The sequence below is a fragment of the Cyprinus carpio genome, chromosome A5 (genome assembly GCF_018340385.1).
Source record: "Cyprinus carpio isolate SPL01 chromosome A5, ASM1834038v1, whole genome shotgun sequence".
Lineage (NCBI taxonomy): Eukaryota > Metazoa > Chordata > Actinopteri > Cypriniformes > Cyprinidae > Cyprinus > Cyprinus carpio.
This window is the reverse complement of record NC_056576.1, coordinates 18906083-18925005: the sequence shown is the minus strand read 5'-3', so window position 1 is coordinate 18925005 and position 18923 is coordinate 18906083. Positions and strand designations below refer to the sequence as shown.

The 18923-nt window shown below is 36.4% G+C and overlaps 1 protein-coding gene across 1 annotated transcript; it reads left to right on the top strand.

Moving 5' to 3' along the window:
* Positions 1-468: 468 nt before the first annotated feature.
* LOC109061980 (5'-AMP-activated protein kinase catalytic subunit alpha-1-like) lies at positions 469-18115 on the top strand. The gene is made up of 10 exons (XM_042756316.1): positions 469-640; positions 4753-4894; positions 7152-7245; positions 8985-9129; positions 9251-9338; positions 9495-9719; positions 9822-9971; positions 12913-13255; positions 14722-14848; positions 15567-18115. The coding sequence occupies exons 1-10, from the start codon at positions 544-546 to the stop codon at positions 15872-15874; spliced, it is 1719 nt and encodes a 572-aa protein (XP_042612250.1). The 5' UTR covers positions 469-543; the 3' UTR covers positions 15875-18115.
* Positions 18116-18923: the final 808 nt, after the last annotated feature.

Below are 18923 nucleotides of genomic sequence, written 5' to 3'. Positions count from 1 at the left end.
AAAAGCATGTTAATTACGCATTTTGGGAGACATAACAAATGAATAGGGAAATAAATTATATTTCAATATTCTATTAAATATTATATATTATTGTGAAAATCTTGTAAATTATTAGGCTACTCTCATTAGTACACTTCTTTTTTTCATTACATGTTGCCCCAAAAACACATTAATATGCAAATGAGATGTAGTTAGTAGATACATTGTATATAATGAGAAATCCCGTTTCTGACAAATATTGCAGAAAGAAAATGATATATATTGAATCATTCTGTTATAACATAGTTGAGAATCATCTTTATACAAAGTTTGGTAAAAAAAAAAATAATAATCTTGAAAACTAAAGATGTATTGGTGATTTTTTTTTTACATTATTTTTAATGCTCTAATGTAAAGACATGGGGGGAAATTAAACATTAATCCAATCGTTTGGAGCTTGTTATTTTGTCGCGCTCTTCTGTTCCGGTAGTTGTCAGTAGAGACGGCGCTCTCGCCCCGCCCCGTCCCGCTGCTGCCTCTCTCAGGTGGGGCCTCGGAGCGAAGATGGCGACGGACAAACAGAAACATGAAGGCAGGGTGAAAATCGGACATTATATTCTCGGAGACACACTAGGAGTGGGGACGTTTGGAAAAGTCAAAGGTAACGGTTGGGTTTTGTGTCGCTGCTGTATTGAAAACAGTTAACGTAAAGCAGAACCGGAGAGGATCGAGCCTTTAAATCCGGCTAAAGCAGTAGCACAAGCTGCAGCACTTGTTGGCTAATGACAGTGTAACGTTAGTCATGAAACAAACATTAAACAGCAAAGCTTTCTGCTGTGATCAGCGTCGATAGTGTCGGCCATTCGATGCTGACGCGGTTTTCTGAATATGTGCGTGCATGTGTTGTGTTCGTGTGGTGTGTAGAGGGACTGGGCGCAGCTGACCTGGTTAGCTTCACGGTTAATGAAGTGGTTAGTATTCTGAAGTTGCAGTTTGATGAGGATTGATAGACTCGCTCGTGCACAGGCCAGATGACAGCTACAGATGCAGCTAGTCGTAAAGTCTTCGTCAGAATGACAAGTAGTTTATTTTAAAAAAAGGGTAATTTTGCCGATAAGGTGCATGCTATGAGTCAAGAGAATTAAAAATTCTTGGGCTTTTTGTGTGATCCATAATTGACTTTATGACTTAATAAACCGAGTTTGATATGTATATTTATGCTAATTAATGAGATTCGTATGCACTAGGGGTGTAACAACTTAATGATAAAGTTGACAATGAAAATTATCGTCAGCAAATTTGATCATTGATTGATCATGTGTGAAAATAAAACATCCGCTGGACACGTCACTTTACAGTAGTGAGTAACGCATTTCTGTGGAAAAACACATCTGACATGTAGTAACACCAAGTAGGGTAGACTGAGTACAGTAGAGAGACACTCTATGCTTTTTTCATCACTACACAAAAACTAGATGCTGAAATGAGGTGATTTTTCACATGATATTTCTTTTGCTTATGTACTAAAATATCAGTAGTCCCCCCCCCCCCCCCCCCCCCCCCCCCCCCCCCCCCCCCCCCCACACACACACACAATTAGCTCATAAACATAAGGTGCATTTTTGTTTCAACTGTACCCATATAGTGTACAGTTGAAACCGTACCATGGTAAAGTTGAGTCACCCATTCGTCATGCTCGAAAGCTCGCTAACCATTTATTGCAAATGTGATAAATTACAGTTGTGGATTTGTTTTTAAAAATCAGATTTATTTATTCACTTTATTTAATACAGATTCAGTAAAACAAAATCGAAACAAAATATTTAACACTGGAAAAGATTTGGCAAGCAGTACAAATGTAAACTGTAAACTCAAAGTAAAATGATAAAGTCCACTCACTGACTCCATTGCTTAACACACACACACACACACACACACACACACACACACACACACACACAGGTTTTTCTAACATTATGGGACATTCCATAAGCGTAGTGGTTTTTCTACTGTACAGACAGTATATTTAATCCGTCTACAAACCAGTATATTCTATAACCCTACCCATCACTTGTAACTTTCTGTATTTTTACATTTTCAATCAGAATGTATGAAGTATGATATATGAGTTTGTTTCCTCATGGGAACCTAAAAATGTTCCCATAAGGTCAAAAATTAATGTTATAACAATACACGTACACACACACTCAGCCCCCAAAAAATACGTAAAACCAGTACACACACACACACGCAGCCTCTGATTAATGCGTACAATTTATAGTGACCTATAAAGGGTGTATCAACTGTACCCACTTTACCACCTTGGTATATTTCACACAATGCTGTTATTAATTTAACATACATGTTAGAAAATATGTCCATTAATAATAGACAGTTAAAATAGCTCATATAATTTTTTTAATCATAATTTGCATAGCATGTGTGTAAATGTGACTTAACCTTGTCAATAAAACACTGTACAATAAAAAAGCTTGGACGCAATAGGACACCAATCCGGGTTCAGTTGATACACACAGTCTCAATCGTACCCCACTGACATACTCGCACATTTCTCTAGATTATGCAAAGAGCTTGCATGATACAGTGTCATAAAATCTCTATATTTAGAGCACAGAGTAATGTTTGCATTGATATATGTTTAGTTCCATAAAAGGATAATAAGCTATTCATTGTGGAAGGGACATAGTGAAAAGAAAATCTTACATAGGAAAAAAATACTATTGCCGATGTGGAAAGACACACCTGTCAAATTTCCCATAATCAAAGAGAACGCTAATAGGCATGTGTAGAGCAAAAATCACAGCTCTGGGTTCCTGTGCACACAAGTTATTTATGGTGTTTCAACTGTACACATGTCACAAATGTACTCAGTCTACCCTAGTTATATTTTATTAGAGCAGTAAATGTAAAGGGATGGTTGTAATAAAGTATAAATGTAATATAATTACTTTATCCAGATAAGTGAATTTGTATGTTTAGTCTGTGCTTCTGTTTCTCTTTATTATCTGTGGTCAATTTTTAGAATGTAATGTTTATATTAAACCTTTTATTGCATATAATTTATAGCATGACCTATATGGATGCATTCTTCAGGTTGCACACTGTTTCAAGGACAACATTGGGCAGGATGTTAAAAAAAAAAAAAAAAAAAATGAAAATTTGATTTCAAGCTTCAAGATTAATTGAAGACAGATTAATTGATTAGGCTAATCAAAATTGTCATTAGTCACAGGCCTACTTATAACTGTATGTTTGCCAAGTATCAGTCAACAGTTCATGGCATTTCAAAAAGCCCAGTCTTATGGTGGCCGAGAGATCTCAACGCACTGCAGCTTCAGAAAACACGTGCAAATAGAAAAAAGAACCAACAAATAAAGTAAACATCTTTATCAGTTTGATAGCATGTACTGCAAATGCTCACAACACAACCAAATAAAGCATTTTATTTGCAGCGCGTTTCTTTATTTGGTTGTGTTGTGAGCATCTGCAGTGTGTGTGTTGTCAAACTGATGAAGTTGTTCTCTTAATTTACAGGTGTTTTTTCTATTTGCAGCACATTGAGCTCTCTCGGCCACCGTACAGTCTTTCTCAGTCATGTTTACATTTTTTTGCCCACACGAAATCTGATGCAATAATGAAATGCCTCTGTTCAACAGTAAGAAAATACTAAAACTGGCTGTGCACCTGTGAGCAATGCTGTCTGTGTCATGCGGCAGTATGTGTTTGTTGTGTATAAAAATTTTCGGGAAAAGAGAAGTTGTTATATGACTGACAGAACAATGAAACTACTAATCACCAATCTAACAAGTAGCCTTTGTAAACAAGGTTGATAGTGATATTTTAGTACTAAGACATATATGAGGTCTGTGGATACACACACACACACACAAATTCCCTCAGCACGACTGAGTTTGTGTTAATGCATAACTAGAGCAGCCTAGTTAATGCTGGTGACCTTTTTAAATGTTGCAACTTAACTGAGACCAGACGCAGCTTCTAGGAATGGTTCAATGTACGGCCTCCAGCACTTACTGATGCAACAATATCCAGCCTTATAAGAAAATTGTTGGCAAAGCCTTTGCCCATATAAAAATAGTTTATGGAAAACTTGAATAAATGTGAGGTGAACCTCACACATTACCTGCAAGCTTCAACAGTGTTGATTTTTAGCTCTTTGAGCATCATTTAGCTCAGAGTTACTTCAGGACACAACTTTTACAATAGCAGTGTTGATGGTACAAAAGTAAACAAAAATGTAAAACCAATATTGACAATATCAAACAATAATACATTGTAGTAGTTATCATTAGTACCATAAACAACATTGGCCTAACATTTTGGAAACTGATCGGTCTTAATAGTGCAATTGACAATTTTGTCAATGCCTACAACAGCAAATGATTGATTTATCAGTATGGAACAAACACTAGGTGAAATAAAGTATTAGTTTTAGCCATGGATTTTTACCGTTTGTACAAGTAGTCATTGCCATCAACAACATGTTCTGCTCCTTTTCAAAAGCCTGTATATTTTGCTATCATAAGTATGCATGTTTAAATGCTTGTTTGCATTTTATCATCTGTGTTTAGCAATTTTTCCACTACTGTCCATTGCCCTATCAGAACAGACCTGTCACCCACTGGCACTTGTGGGTCTTTTTCATAAAGACATTGGACATTTTATTGTATGTTCTCCAATGACCTGCATAAATGCAAGCCTTCACAAACATGTTTCTTCCACCTGTCTATGCAGTGGGCCAGCATGAGTTGACCAAGCACCAGGTGGCGGTAAAGATTCTGAACCGGCAGAAGATCCGGAGTCTGGATGTTGTGGGGAAGATTCGACGCGAGATCCAGAACCTTAAACTCTTCCGTCACCCACATATAATCAAACTGTGAGTGCTGATTCATTCCACCTGCATTCTAATACACAGATTATAAATTTACAATGTTCTATTTCGGGGCTAAAATGTGCAACTTTTTTTGACCTACTCATAATTGTTTTGAGTTATTTTTTAATATATATTTATTCCAGAGTAAGTATGTACGATTGATGGGTGTGCAAATGAGCCCCCACATTTGTATGGAACACTTGGTTGGATTCCCTAGTGACCATGCATGTTCTGTTTTTGTGGTTTGGAATGAGGCAAGACATTCACAGAATTACAGAGCATGGGAAAGAGGGAGGGAATTTCCATTTCCTGCCATTATAGAGAAGCAGTAAAGTTTTGCCCTTGATGTTCTAAACCAGTGGTTGCCAAACCTTTTGCAAACTTTTGCCACTGTGGCTAGTGGTTTTTGTTGGTGGGAAATTACGCTACATGATTAATGTCACTGTATACTAACATTTATTTAAATTAATTTCCAGGTAATTTTTTTGCAAATACACATTTATATCGTTTAAACAAATCTTTGAATGGCAAATGAACATTTAATTTCACAAACCTTGCAAACCTAGTCGAATCCAGCTGTGAGATCTTGTGAACTGTGCATTTTTATCCAGCATGATCGCGTGTTCTCTGTGTGACGGTCTGTCCATGTGAATTGAATGCTTTAAACTTTATACTCGTGATTTCAAATTATGCTGCACTTTATGCATTTGCCCACTGTCACATTCATATCATTTTCTCTGTGTGCTGTATGTAAAATGAGTGTTGCCTTGGCTTAATTTGAAAGATATGATTCCCAATGCACACAAACTTCCCAGAATACTGAGTGCCCTGTTGGTTACAGTGTTTACTTCCTTTTTTTTTTATTGTATTTTTATTAAATATTTATTTATTTGTGAAAAATACTTTGCCATCTCAAGTATAAGTATGTTTATTTTACACATTTATTTTATAGATATATTTTATATCGGCTGTCTGCCCCCCTGCTTTCCAAGATATCGGCATTGGCTGTCAAAAAAAAAACAATATCGGTCAACCACTAAGCAGCATAAATAATGTTAGGAGCTTGTTTTTGGTTTTTTAATGGACAAAAAGAAATGCTGGAGAAAAATACAAAGATAAGCTACTTTTAAATAAGAAAGTAAACCGCCACTAGGTGGCTGTCTTTTTGAATGGACCACTGAATCATTGACTCAAATGATTAATTCAAAAACTGACAAGCTACGCAATATCGCGTTTCTTATCGCAGATGAATCGCCTTTGATAATGAATGCGATATTGTGTAGCTTGTCAGTGATCTACAGCTCTGTATATTAAATGCCGCTCCATTTGAAAGCAGGTGATGGCTATTTAGCGGTAATCAGGGAACCGGCTTTACTGACGAAATGCACATGACAATCACATGCGATATATCGCCCATCCCTAATTTTTACCGCAGCATGTTTCTTCTATGTGCAGTTGTGTTCATTTGTTTTGATTTCTCCATAAGGTTGTTTCACACACAGACAGGCTGCGCAAGCCTCAACTGGCATGACCTTGTTACTGTCAGTACATTATCCATTATCAGTCGCCGTTTACACCAAATGTAATAAAATCAGAATAATTCTCGCCAACATCTCAGTGCTTCCGTAATTAGATGTTTTAATCAGATTAGTTCTCCAGCCGGGCAAGTAAAATTCAACCCGCCACAGTGGGAGTGACCGTGTTACTCGCCACTGCTGAAATCCACCTGCATTTGGCGAATGTTAATGCCAAGCCCTGACTGTATATTAGAAAGCATCAAAATTTCAGCTATAAATAAAAATAATATTTAAGAATACTATAACTTACTATCATTTTTAGTGAGATGGATGGGCCTGCATGTTTGCACACAGATCGTCAACTTCCTTCTGTTGCACACCCCTGGTAGTCAGTCTACTGTCACCTTGTTTGTTGCGTGTGTGTGTGTCTGCGTGTGTACATGTGAGCTGTTTGTATGTACTGTGGCTAGAAAAGACACAGGAATGTCAGAGCTATCCAGCCATGCTCCAACCCATTAGGGATTAATTGACTTTTCTCATATGAATATTTGAAGTGAAGAAACTAAAAATCTAAGCCTTGAAATATGCCTTAATTTGTCACAAAATCAGTACTAGATAGGAAAAGTTCATTTTATTTATTTATTTATTTTAAAGAATGATTTAGATATTTTAGATATTTACACTGACAGAACCAATGACATGTATTCTGTACAAATTTGTGCATTTTCTTTGTTTTTTGGCAGTTACCAAGTCATCAGCACACCAACAGACATCTTCATGGTAATGGAATATGTGTCAGGAGGAGAACTCTTTGACTACATCTGTAAAAATGGAAAGGTGCATCTTCAGTTTTCATTTGTGGGTTATGATTAGGGCCAGAAAATGGAGTGGAAAAATTTTGTGAATAAAATTTAAATGTAGTATTTCAGTTTTGCAAAACAGAGTGACCAGCAGAAAGCGAGAGAATAAATGCCACTGTCATTGATAAACAAAAACATCATAGAGCATTTGTATTATTGTCAGTCCATCAGAGCTCAACAAAAAGAAAAAGTGCAATCATTTTGATAACAGTAGTTAACCAATAGCCATACAATTTAGGTTTAAATTGTCTGTAATATTGAAATCCTAAATAGAATGCAAGTAATTTGCTATTTGTTTAAATGAACTTGAACTTTAATGCCACTGGCATAAAAAAAAGACTAGTCCCTTACATTAGTTTATTACAGTTAATCTGAACACATAATTCTGTTATGTTGCTTGAGGAATAATCTTTTCCAATCTTGCCAGAATAAATCAATTAATCTCATTGTTTTGTGAGACTGTGGAGGGTCCTAATTTCTACACTTGCAACCAGGGCTTAAAACTAACTTTTTGCCACACCTGCCAATGGCTGGTGACTTGAGAATATTTACCGGCCATAATTATTTTTTCCTGGCCTTGAAACTGTAAAAATGGACAGTTGTTTTTACTACAACAACTAAAAGTATATAATTAAAAAATTAGCATTTTGATCAGGATACAAACAGAGATGCTACACATGCAGCATGAGCAGATTTTGATTTAAATTTTATTGTGCCATTTCAACATTAGCTTTGTGAAATTATGCTAAAACATCTCTGCACTAAACAAAAACAGCAGACAGGCTTGAATGAGAATGCAAGTTCACTCTTTGACAGCAGGTGGCGCTTATGGAACAGCAGTGATAAGAGGGGAAGAATTGCCATAGAAACTTTCCTTAAGACAGTCAGTTCCCTTCAGAAATACATTCATATAAACCCCCATCCCAATATTTTTCTGTTAATAAACAGTGAGCTTGCTGTGCCTGTTCAGTATTTTTTTGTGTGAGTCAGTTAATTTTAGGCCCTGCTTGCAAGAGATAAACCCATGAGCTTTTATTTTTGTGTACACCTCCAGCTTCTGTGAAAACAGGTTTACAAACGTGTCTCATTACAAATCTAATGAAATACTGTGATCATCTGCCCATTACAATGGTGAAAGTTATGCGAAAGTGAAAACAGTAACTGGTGCCCATTGTGTTCCCAGATGTGCTATAAACTCACAGCACATGCCGAAATAGTTCACTGGATACACTTTGAACTGAGCCATTCTCAGACGCTTTATTCAACAAGCATTAAATTGGTCAAAAATGACAGAAAATACTTTTAAAAACAAAAATCTGTTAATTGTTTTGAACTTTTTATGCATCAGAAAATCCTGAAAAATGCATCAATTTATACAAAAATATTAAGTGGCACAACTGTTTTCAACATTGATAATAATAAGAAATGTTAATTGAGCACAAAATCAGCATATTAGAATGATTTTTGAGGGATCGTGTGACACTGAAGACTGGAGTAATGGCTGCAGAAAATTAAGCTTTGCCATCACAGGGATAAATTACATCAAAAATAAATAAATAAATAAAGAACCTTTCTAACCCCAAACTTTTGATCAGTAGCATATATCAGGGGACACAAAACCAGCACAGTAGGTTGCAATAGGGGAACTTTAAACTGAATGTTCAGTTCAGTCCACATGGGAGATGTAAAAATACATGTTCCTGTGTCTCTGGTCAGTTGGACGAGAAGGAGAGCAGGCGTCTATTCCAGCAGATCATCTCAGGGGTGGATTACTGCCACAGACACATGGTGGTGCACAGAGACCTCAAGCCTGAAAACGTCCTGCTGGATGCACACATGAATGCCAAAATTGCAGACTTTGGTATGTGAACTCTTTATATTTAAAAAACATGAATCAAGTTAGGTTGTTGTTGGCTTTGCGCTTTCTTTAATGTCTGTATTACAAGCTATGCTGACTTAAACTTTGACTTTTCTTCATGTAGGCTTGTCAAACATGATGTCGGATGGAGAATTCTTAAGAACGAGTTGTGGTTCTCCTAATTATGCTGCTCCGGAAGTCATCTCTGGAAGGTACTGTTACCTCTGCTGCTGTATTTACCTTTTTCCGTTTGTTTTTTTTTTTATTTTTAAATTATTGTGAAAACCTGCTCTCGTCCTCAATGATGCTCTGTGTTGTTTTAAATGCCTTTGTGTTGTCCGTTCATGTATATTGATGTTCTCACTCAGATTATACGCAGGGCCTGAGGTGGACATCTGGAGCAGTGGCGTGATTTTGTATGCTCTGCTATGCGGAACGCTGCCGTTTGACGACGACCACGTGCCAACACTGTTCAAGAAGATCTGCGATGGGATCTTCTTCACTCCTCAGTCCCTGAACCCTGCTGTTACTAGCCTTCTGAAACACATGCTCCAGGTGGACCCCATGAAGAGAGCCACCATTAAAGAGATTCGGTCAGAAACTACACAAACATTTGTGCAGTCCATTTCTTTTGGTAATCCCAAGTGCAAATCAACCTCTTATCTCGCTTTCTCTTCATCGTTTTCCATTTTCAGGGAGGATGAGTGGTTTAAACAAGATCTCCCCAAGTATCTGTTTCCAGAGGACGCTGCATATAGCAGTAATTTGATTGATGAGGAGGCGCTGAAGGAGGTGTGTGAGAAGTTTGAGTGCACCGAGGAGGAGGTGCTCAACTGCTTATACAGGTTTGTGTGCTTTTTTATTTGTTTGTTTTTTAATCACATCTTTTATTACTTTTGCTTTTTTTTGTTACTTGCTATTGAGGCTTCTTAAGGGTGTCTACAACCCCTGGCAAAAAGTATGGAATCACCCTTCTCAGAAGATGTTCATTCAAATGTTTAATTGTGTAGAGAAAAAACCAAGCACATATATGCCACAAAACAATTTTCACTCAACAAAACAATATTCTGGCTGTATAAAACACTTAAAAAAAACAACAAAGAAAGATAACTATAGTCAATTACAAGTGTTTTTACAGATCAAACAGAGGAAAAAAATATGGAATCACACAAATCTGAGGAAAATTATATGGAATCACCATGCACTTTGCATTTCTAAAACAAACACCTGTATCTGATTACAACTGCTAATTAGTCTGCAGTTAAAAAAGAGTGCTTGCACACATTAGTGATGTGTTGAACCAAGATGATTGACATAACTCATGGCTCCAACACGAGAGATGTCAGTTGAAACAAAGGAGAGGATTATCAAACTTCTCAAAGAAGGTAAATCTTCACGGAATGTTGCAAAAAAATGTTGGTTGTTCCCAGTCAGCTGTGTCTAAAATCTGGACCAAGTACAAATCAAATGGAAAGGTTGTAAAAGGGAAGCGTACTGGTAGACCAAGAAAGACATCAAAGCGCCAAGACAGAAAACTTAAAGCAATATGCCTTGAAAACAGAAAATGCACAACAAAACAAATGAGGAACAAATGGGCAGAAAGTGGAGTTCATGTCTGTGACCGGACTGTAAGAAATCGCCTAAAAGAAATGGGATTTACATACAGAAAGGCCAAACGAAAACCATCATTAACATCTAAACAGAAAAAAACAAGGTTTCAGTGGGCTAAAGAAAGACAATCTTGGACTGTGGATGACTGGATGAGAGTTATATTCAGTGATGAATCACAAATCTGCATTGGGCAGGGTGATGATGCTGGAACTTTTGTTTGGTGCCGTTCCAATGAAATTTATGAAGACAACTGCCTGAAGAAAACATGCAAATTTCCACAATCATTAATGATATGGGGTTGTATGTCAGGTAAAGGTATGGGAGAGATGACAGTCATTACATCTTCTATAAATGCACAAGTTTATGTTGAGATTTTTGGACACTTTTTCTTATTCCATCAATTGAAAGGATGTTTGGTGATGGTAGCATCATTTTTCAGGATGATAATGCATCGTGCCATAGGGCAAAATCGGTGAAAACATTTCTACAGGAAAGACATATAATGTCAATGGCATGGCCTGCAAATAGTCCAGACCTCAATCCAATTGAAAATCTATGGTGGAAATTAAAGAAAATGGTCCACGACAAGGCTCCAACCTGCAAAGCTGATCTGGCAACTGCAATAAGACAAAGCTGGAGACAGATTGATGAAGTATACTGTTTGTCATTAGTTAAATCCGTGCCTCAGAGAATTCAAGCTGTTATAAAAGCCAGAGGTGGTGCAACAAAGTACTAGTAGTGTTTTTTATTTGGTGATTCCATATAATTTTCCTCAGATTTGTGTGATTCCGTATTTTTTTTTTCCTCTGATTGATCTGTAAAAACACTTGTAATTGACTATAGTTATCTTTCTTTGTTGTTTTTTTAAGTGTTTTATACAGCCAGAATATTGTTTTTGTTGAGTGAAAATTGTTTTGTGGCATATATGTGCTTGGTTTTTTCTCTACACAATTAAACATTTGAATGAACATCTTCTGAGAAGGGTGATTCCATACTTTTTGCCAGGGGTTGTACACACTGGAGGGAGTTTTCATATCAGAGGAAATTATGAATTTCAGGGAATTTCAGTGGTGTTGATGGAAAACGCAAGGGTTTTTTTTATGATCACAAATTTTTGCAAATTATTTTTATTTTGCCATCTAATCCCGGGTATTGTTAAAGATTTGCTGATTTTATTAGATTTCAGTTCTGAAGACATTTGAATTTTGTTACTGAATAAATCTGCTTTTTTTTAACATTGTTTGAGTGAATGATCAATGTCTGAGTCATTAACCCATTCAGGCAGGCACTGAAACACTGAAATCATAAATGTTTCTGAATGAAGCATTCAATGACATTCTCATGAAGACTTTAGAATAAGCTCCCATTAGATAATGCATCTAACTAAACTGAGCAATATATTTGCTATATAATGTGTAAATATTTGTTAACGCTATTTAATAAAAATACAACTCTTTGTTGATTGTTCATGGTAGGTATGGTCCTTTAAATAAATAAAAACATTGTATAATATCTCATTGTCATTATTGGCAAAATCCCCAAAATACATCATTTTTGTCAGTATCTCAATTCTGGTACATTTGGGTATTTTACAGCTAAAATGTTCATTTTACTTTATTATAAAAGAAGTCTCTCTGCTAATTAGACCGATTCAATTCAATTCAATTTTTTTTTTTTTTAAACTACCTGGGAAATTGTGATTTATACATAATATGAAAGCTGAACAAGCTTTCCATTGATGTATGGTTTGTTATGACAGGACAATATTTGGCTGTGATACAACTATTTGAAAATCTGGAATCTGAGGGTGCGAAAAAAATCAAAATATTGAGAGAATCGCCTTTAAAGTTGTCCAAATGAAGTTCTTAGCAATGCATATTACTAATCAAAAATTAAGTTTTAATATATTTATAGTAGGAAATTTATAAAATATCCTCATGGAACATGATCTATACTTAATATCCTAATGATTTTTGGCGTAAAAGAAAAATCTATAATTTTGGCCCATACAATGTATTTTTGGCTATTGCTACAAATATACCCCAGCGACTTAAGACTGGTTTTGTGGTCCCGGGACACATATAAGCTCTTTTAGGGTCACTGCAGTCCAAATAAAGCCTACCAAACAATTATAAACTCTCATCTGTCCTGTTTTTGTCCTCCCTTTCTTTGCAGTCGCAATCACCAGGATCCTCTTGCTGTGGCCTATCACTTGATCATAGACAACCGCCGCATTATGAGTGAGGCCAAAGATTTCTATTTGGCCTCCAGCCCCCCGGACAGCTTCCTGGATGACCTGCCTGCGCACCACACTACAAAGATTCACCCTGAGAGAGTGCTGTTGCCTGAGTCTCAGCCACGTCCTCGACACACGCTGGATGAGCTCAACCCCCAAAAGTCCAAGCATCTTGGCGTCCGGCGGGCAAAGTGGCACCTGGGAATCCGTAGCCAGAGCAAACCGAATGATATCATGAGTGAGGTCTGTCGTGCTATGAAGCAGTTGGACTATGAGTGGAAGGTAAGCTCATGTCTTTGTGTTTTGGGGTTGCACTTCACACTGCATTACCTGGTATGCATTTATTCTGCTAATCCTCCTGAGGTACATGATCTCATGGTAAATTCCATCTCTGCCTTGTGGGAAAGATGTTTTGGGGTTTTTGGTAGATTCTATATATACCTCTCATGTATTAAGGACAGAATTTGTGTTTAATGGTACACTTCCATTCAAAAGTTTTGGGTCAGTAAGATTTTTTTAATGCGTTTTTGAAAGAAGTCTCTTATGCTCACAAAGCTGCATTTGTTTGATCAAAAAGTTCCTGCCATTGCAAAGCTGCACTTTAGCAGCCCATTCTGTTTACATGATATTTCAGAAATCATTCTAATATGCTGATTTGGTTCTTAAAGGGGTCATATGACGTAGTTAAAAAAAGAACATTATTTTGTGTATTTGGTGTAATGCAAGGTGTTTATGCGGTTTAAGGTTTAAAAAAAACACATTATATTCCACATAATGTACATTATTGTTGCTCCTCTGTGCCCCGCCTTCTGAAACGTGACAATTTTTACTGTCTTTTTAAGCATTGCATTGCGTTGCATCGTAAAAATAAAACCATGTCTGCATTTGTTATCGGAGAAACAACAAACAACAAGTGCTACTCTACACTGCTTAAAACTCATGTTTGAATCATCAGTGGCAAATTCTTTAAATATGTAAACGTACTTAAAGGCTGTGAGTCAGAAGCGCCAGACTGTCCTTGCAAAGTTGGAACTGCCCCACTTTATAGAAACAGCCTTTGTGCACAATTTACAATCTCAAGTCTTTTTGGTATGATGCGACAAGCTTTGCACATCTGCATTTGGCAATTATCTGCCATTATTCTCCTCACCTCTTCACCTCTCAAGCTCTGTCAGCTTTGATGGGGAATGGCAGACATTTTCAGGTTTCTCCAGAAACATTCGATTGGGTTTAAGCTCAGGGTCTGTCTGGGCCACTCATGGACATTCACAGAGTTGTCTATAAGCCACTCTTGCTGTGTGCTTAGGGTCATTGACCTGTTGGAAGGTGAACCTTATGCCCAGTCTGAGGTTCTGAATGCTCTGGACTGGGGGTTTGTGTGAACCCACCCACAACTTACAAAATCACCTTGAAGACCCTCAGTCCCACAATGTCTTAATTCACCTGGCTGAAGTTCATGTATGCTTGACTGAGTGAGTCATTAGTTTAAGACGGAAATGGCCTAAATGTCTTTGTTTATAATAGTTTTCATTCTCTGTCTTATCTCATAGTGTCCTCTCTTATCAAGTAGAACTGTGTTTACTGTTTTTCAGGAGTACACTATTCAGACACCTTCAAAAAAATGCAATATACCAGTCGGCACAGTCCCTTTTAAAGTTAAAAGGCTTGCTAAATATTAATGAACTTTAGATCCATTGCAGTCATATTTGTTTACTCTGCTAACTTTTTTTTTCTCTGTGGTTTGATAGGTAGTTAATCCTTATTACTTGCGAGTGCGGAGGAAGAACCCAGTCACTGGAATACATACAAAGATGAGCCTCCAGCTCTACCAGGTGGACAGCAGGACCTATTTACTAGACTTCAGGAGCATAGACGGTAAAATTGTCACTCTGTGTGTGTTTTTATTCAGTGCTTTAAAATGTGTTTATTTATTTTCTTTAATTCTTTAATTTACAGTAAGTCATTTAAAAATATATACATAATCAAACATATGGAAATATGAACTGCACAGGTTGGTTACTGAAGAAATGTGACTGTTGAACTGAATGCATGTATTATTTTCAGGATGTCCAAACTGTTGCTATATCATTCATTACTTAAGTCTTGTGAGACTGTGATGGTGTAGTTGTTTATTTGACAACATGTACAAATAAACACTGAGTTTTGTAATCAATGGCATTTTATAAAAATGAATTGGAATGTAACTTGACCACATTTTTTGTTGTATATATGTGTATAGTCTTAATTGTTAGGTAACACTTTATATTAGGGAACACACATTCACTACTAACTAAGAGTTTTCTCTGAACAAACTCCTAATTTGCTGCTTTTTAATAGTTAGTAAGGTAGTTGTTTAGATATGGTAGGATTAAGGGATATAGAATGTGGTCATGCAGAATAAGGCATGAATATATGCTTCATAAGTACTAATAAACAGTCAACATATGCTAGTAATATGCATGCTACAAAGCAACTAATTAATAGTTAGAATTGGTCCATAAAATAAAGTGATTCTCATTCCTATTGTGGAGTGTTCTTGAGAGCGTTTTGTGTATACTTCACTCTCTGAGGTCTTATATTCTGTTTTATTCAGATGACATGATAGAAGTAAAATCAGGGACCGCCACACCTCACCGCTCCGGCTCAGTCGGTAACTACCGGACTACCCTAAAGAACGACAGGAACGAGAAAAACGAATGTGAGGATGCAGCAAAGGGTGACGCAGTGTCCGCACCCTCCACGCCTCCAATATCCGGAGGGAAAGCAGCGGAAGGCTCTCTGGCTTCTTCTCTTACCTCCTCAGTGGATTCCACAGCGGGAGAGATCCTCCCTCGCCCTGGAAGTCATACCATAGAGTTCTTTGAGATGTGCGCCAACCTCATCAAGCTGCTAGCACGATAACTTGTGGTTCCTCTGATGCCTTCTCTCTCACTCTCCTCTGTCTTCCCTCTCACTCTCTGGCTTGTTTTCTCTTTCTTCTGGAATACTGTCTACCTCTTCGTCCTCTGATATCTGTGTCATCATCCACAGCAGTCCTTCTATCTCAATTTTTTTTTTTTTCTCTCAGTGTCTTTAAAGCAATAAGCATGCAGACAGACACATGACTCGATGCATCCCACTCGCGTGAACAAGCTGAATGGTCTGTGGCACTACAGTCACCAGGATGAGCCGGTTTAAGAGGACTGAGAAAAGTTACAAGAAGGAAAAGGATGGAGTTTTTTTGTGTGTGTGTTTGCCACAGTTAAGATGTCAGAAAGATTGCTAAGCCACTTAATAGTGTCTAAACTCTTTTAGGGATGGCTTTACAATTTTTCTGGGTTTTATGGCAAGGGTTTCCTTGCAGAGAGTGAGGCGTAGAGGTGCATTTAAATGAGTTATACACTGAGCTAGCTGTACTGTACACAATGCTGTTGCGATTCTTGGTGGACCAAGAAATATATAAAGAAAGAGCCCTTATGAGGCATGTGGGAATGTGACAAGTCAGATAGAAAGCGCTTTTGCACAGTTTTACCTGTAAGTTTTTGTGGGCCAGTGTCAGAACTGGTTATCCCATTGAAGCGGCCTACTGGGAAGAGGAGGAGTCATCTTAAAAAGCAGGGCCAATTTAACATGGTGGGCACTTTAACACAAAGGGACAACTTGATACGTCAGCCTTTCTTAAGGAAGAGACCAATATGAAACCCGTTTATCCTGAGGGAGTGCAATGTGCTTGCCTCTGTTTCATAGATTTTTGTTTGTTTGTCACACCTTAATCTTTTTTTTCTATTTGCGCACATTTTACATCAATTTAAGTATACAGAATTTAAACATGCATTTGGATTTATATTTATCAGTGCTTTAAATGGGGTCGTAGATTGTATTAAAATTGTGATATTGGACTGATTTTTTTTTTTAAGAAATGTTTGATTATATTGCTGTAAGATGTTTTATTCCATACTGCTTTATCAAAAACTTTTTTTTTACTATTATTTTAGTTGTTTTACAAAACAGTGGTTGCTTGGAAAAGAAAGAAATAAAATGTTTCTGTATTCCCTCCACTTTTACAAATTAAGTTTCTGTAGTCAGAAAGGCCCAGTATTAAAACTGAATTTAGTTGGTGCATACTGACAGATCTCCTGAGCAAATCATATAGTCATGTCTTATTCCCGTGTTTGCAAAGCCAATGTAGAGTCATAATCGCAAGATCTGAAAATAGGAAAGTGCTTCCTACTTGCATGTGACTTTATGTGCCTTTGTATGAGACTCTGTAGTAAACAAAATTCTACAAAAGTCCACAAAGAAAAGAACCGCAACCTGTTAACAGTGAGTGAAATTATTTTATGTAGGAGCTTTCTGACAGGAGTGATCCTCTTCTTCAGATCAGTTTTTTCAACTTATGTTTCACAGATGAAAATGAAAACAATATGGGTGTTAAATAAGTTGCTCTTGTTCATTTGCCTGTCCAGAGCTCCAGCTATGTTCAAATTAAATCCCAAATTCAATGCTAAAAAAGCTCAAATAAATAGTTCTAAATAATAAATTGATTCTATGGTTTGTATGGCATAGCTTATTTACATTTTAAATCCTGAATGTCTTAACTCATATTCTTACCGCATAAAAGAAATAACTTTATTAGTCCTGATAAATGCATTAGTTTCAAATTCTCAAAAAGAAAAGGAGATTTAAGGCCAGTAATTCTGATTTGACCTTTTGGAATGCTTTAGTCTTTGTTAAGGTTTAGTTTCCTAAAAAGGATGACGTTGATTTTGTTCTAAACTGCACTGTAATTTCAGAGCTAAAACTTGACAATCTATGCTTGCAAGTCAGCTTAAGACAAATCCAGAGAAATTTAGTTTTGCTCAGTCCCCTTTACCTTTCTTTTTTCCCCCCAAAGTTTATTTCTCTGTGTAGTTGTCTAATACAAATGTTAACTCTTTATCACTAAGGAACAATTTCAGTGTCTCCACGGGCTGTTTATTCAGCCATCGAAAACAAGTTTAGAAAATATGTTTATGTTCTTCTCTTAACTGCATTTATGTTGATTATCTGTGCAGAGATGCACCTCATTGAGGCTTGCCAATGTAAATTTACAGATAATTACCAATAATATAGTTGAAAAGATTATTTGTAAATACAACTGCCTAATAAAATGATACATGAAGACTGATGGGTTTGTGACTTCTTTTGAAAACATGATGTATGTTGTGTGACTATATTTTTAAAGAAATGTTTGATATAACAGACATGAAAAGGCATGTATAGGCAAAAACAATGATTTTTTTTATTTTTTCATTCACCAATCAGTTTTCATGTTTCAGGCTATTTTTAACCAAACTTTGTAAAATGATTATTCTCAACTATGTTATGAAAGAAAATCAAAAGAATGATTTCTTTTACTTTATGCAATATGTGCGTAAAATTTCTGTAAATTAATATTCCTATTTTATTCCATGTATCTATACACTGCATCTAATTTGCATATTAATGTGTTCAAATGTTGGTTCAAACCATAATGGGAAAAAAGAAGTGTTATAATGGGAGTAATAACTTGGCAACATTTTCATAAAAATCTAATTTTTCATAGGAATATTGATCTATAATTTACTTCACTATTAACTTGTGTCTTCTCAAATTGCCTGATTAATATAACGTTTGTTCTGGTGTCCTCTACAAAAGATACATATGAAACTTATGTCTTGTTTTGTAACGAAGTCCTTTTCCGATTTGAAACCCCATAACATTTTCCGGAGATGTTTATTTACGACAAACAATTTCAAAATTAGTTTGATTTAAATAATTACAAAATATCATAATTCCCTTAGAGTGCTGAATTTGTCAATTTTTGTCAAAGTTTGTCATTCTGTCAATATCAGTCATTTTTAAAGGAGGAGGTGTTCTTATTATCAAACCTCCAAACATTTGATATCTCTGAAAATCCCTGAATGTGCTCATCCAGACTTAAAACTGTCAT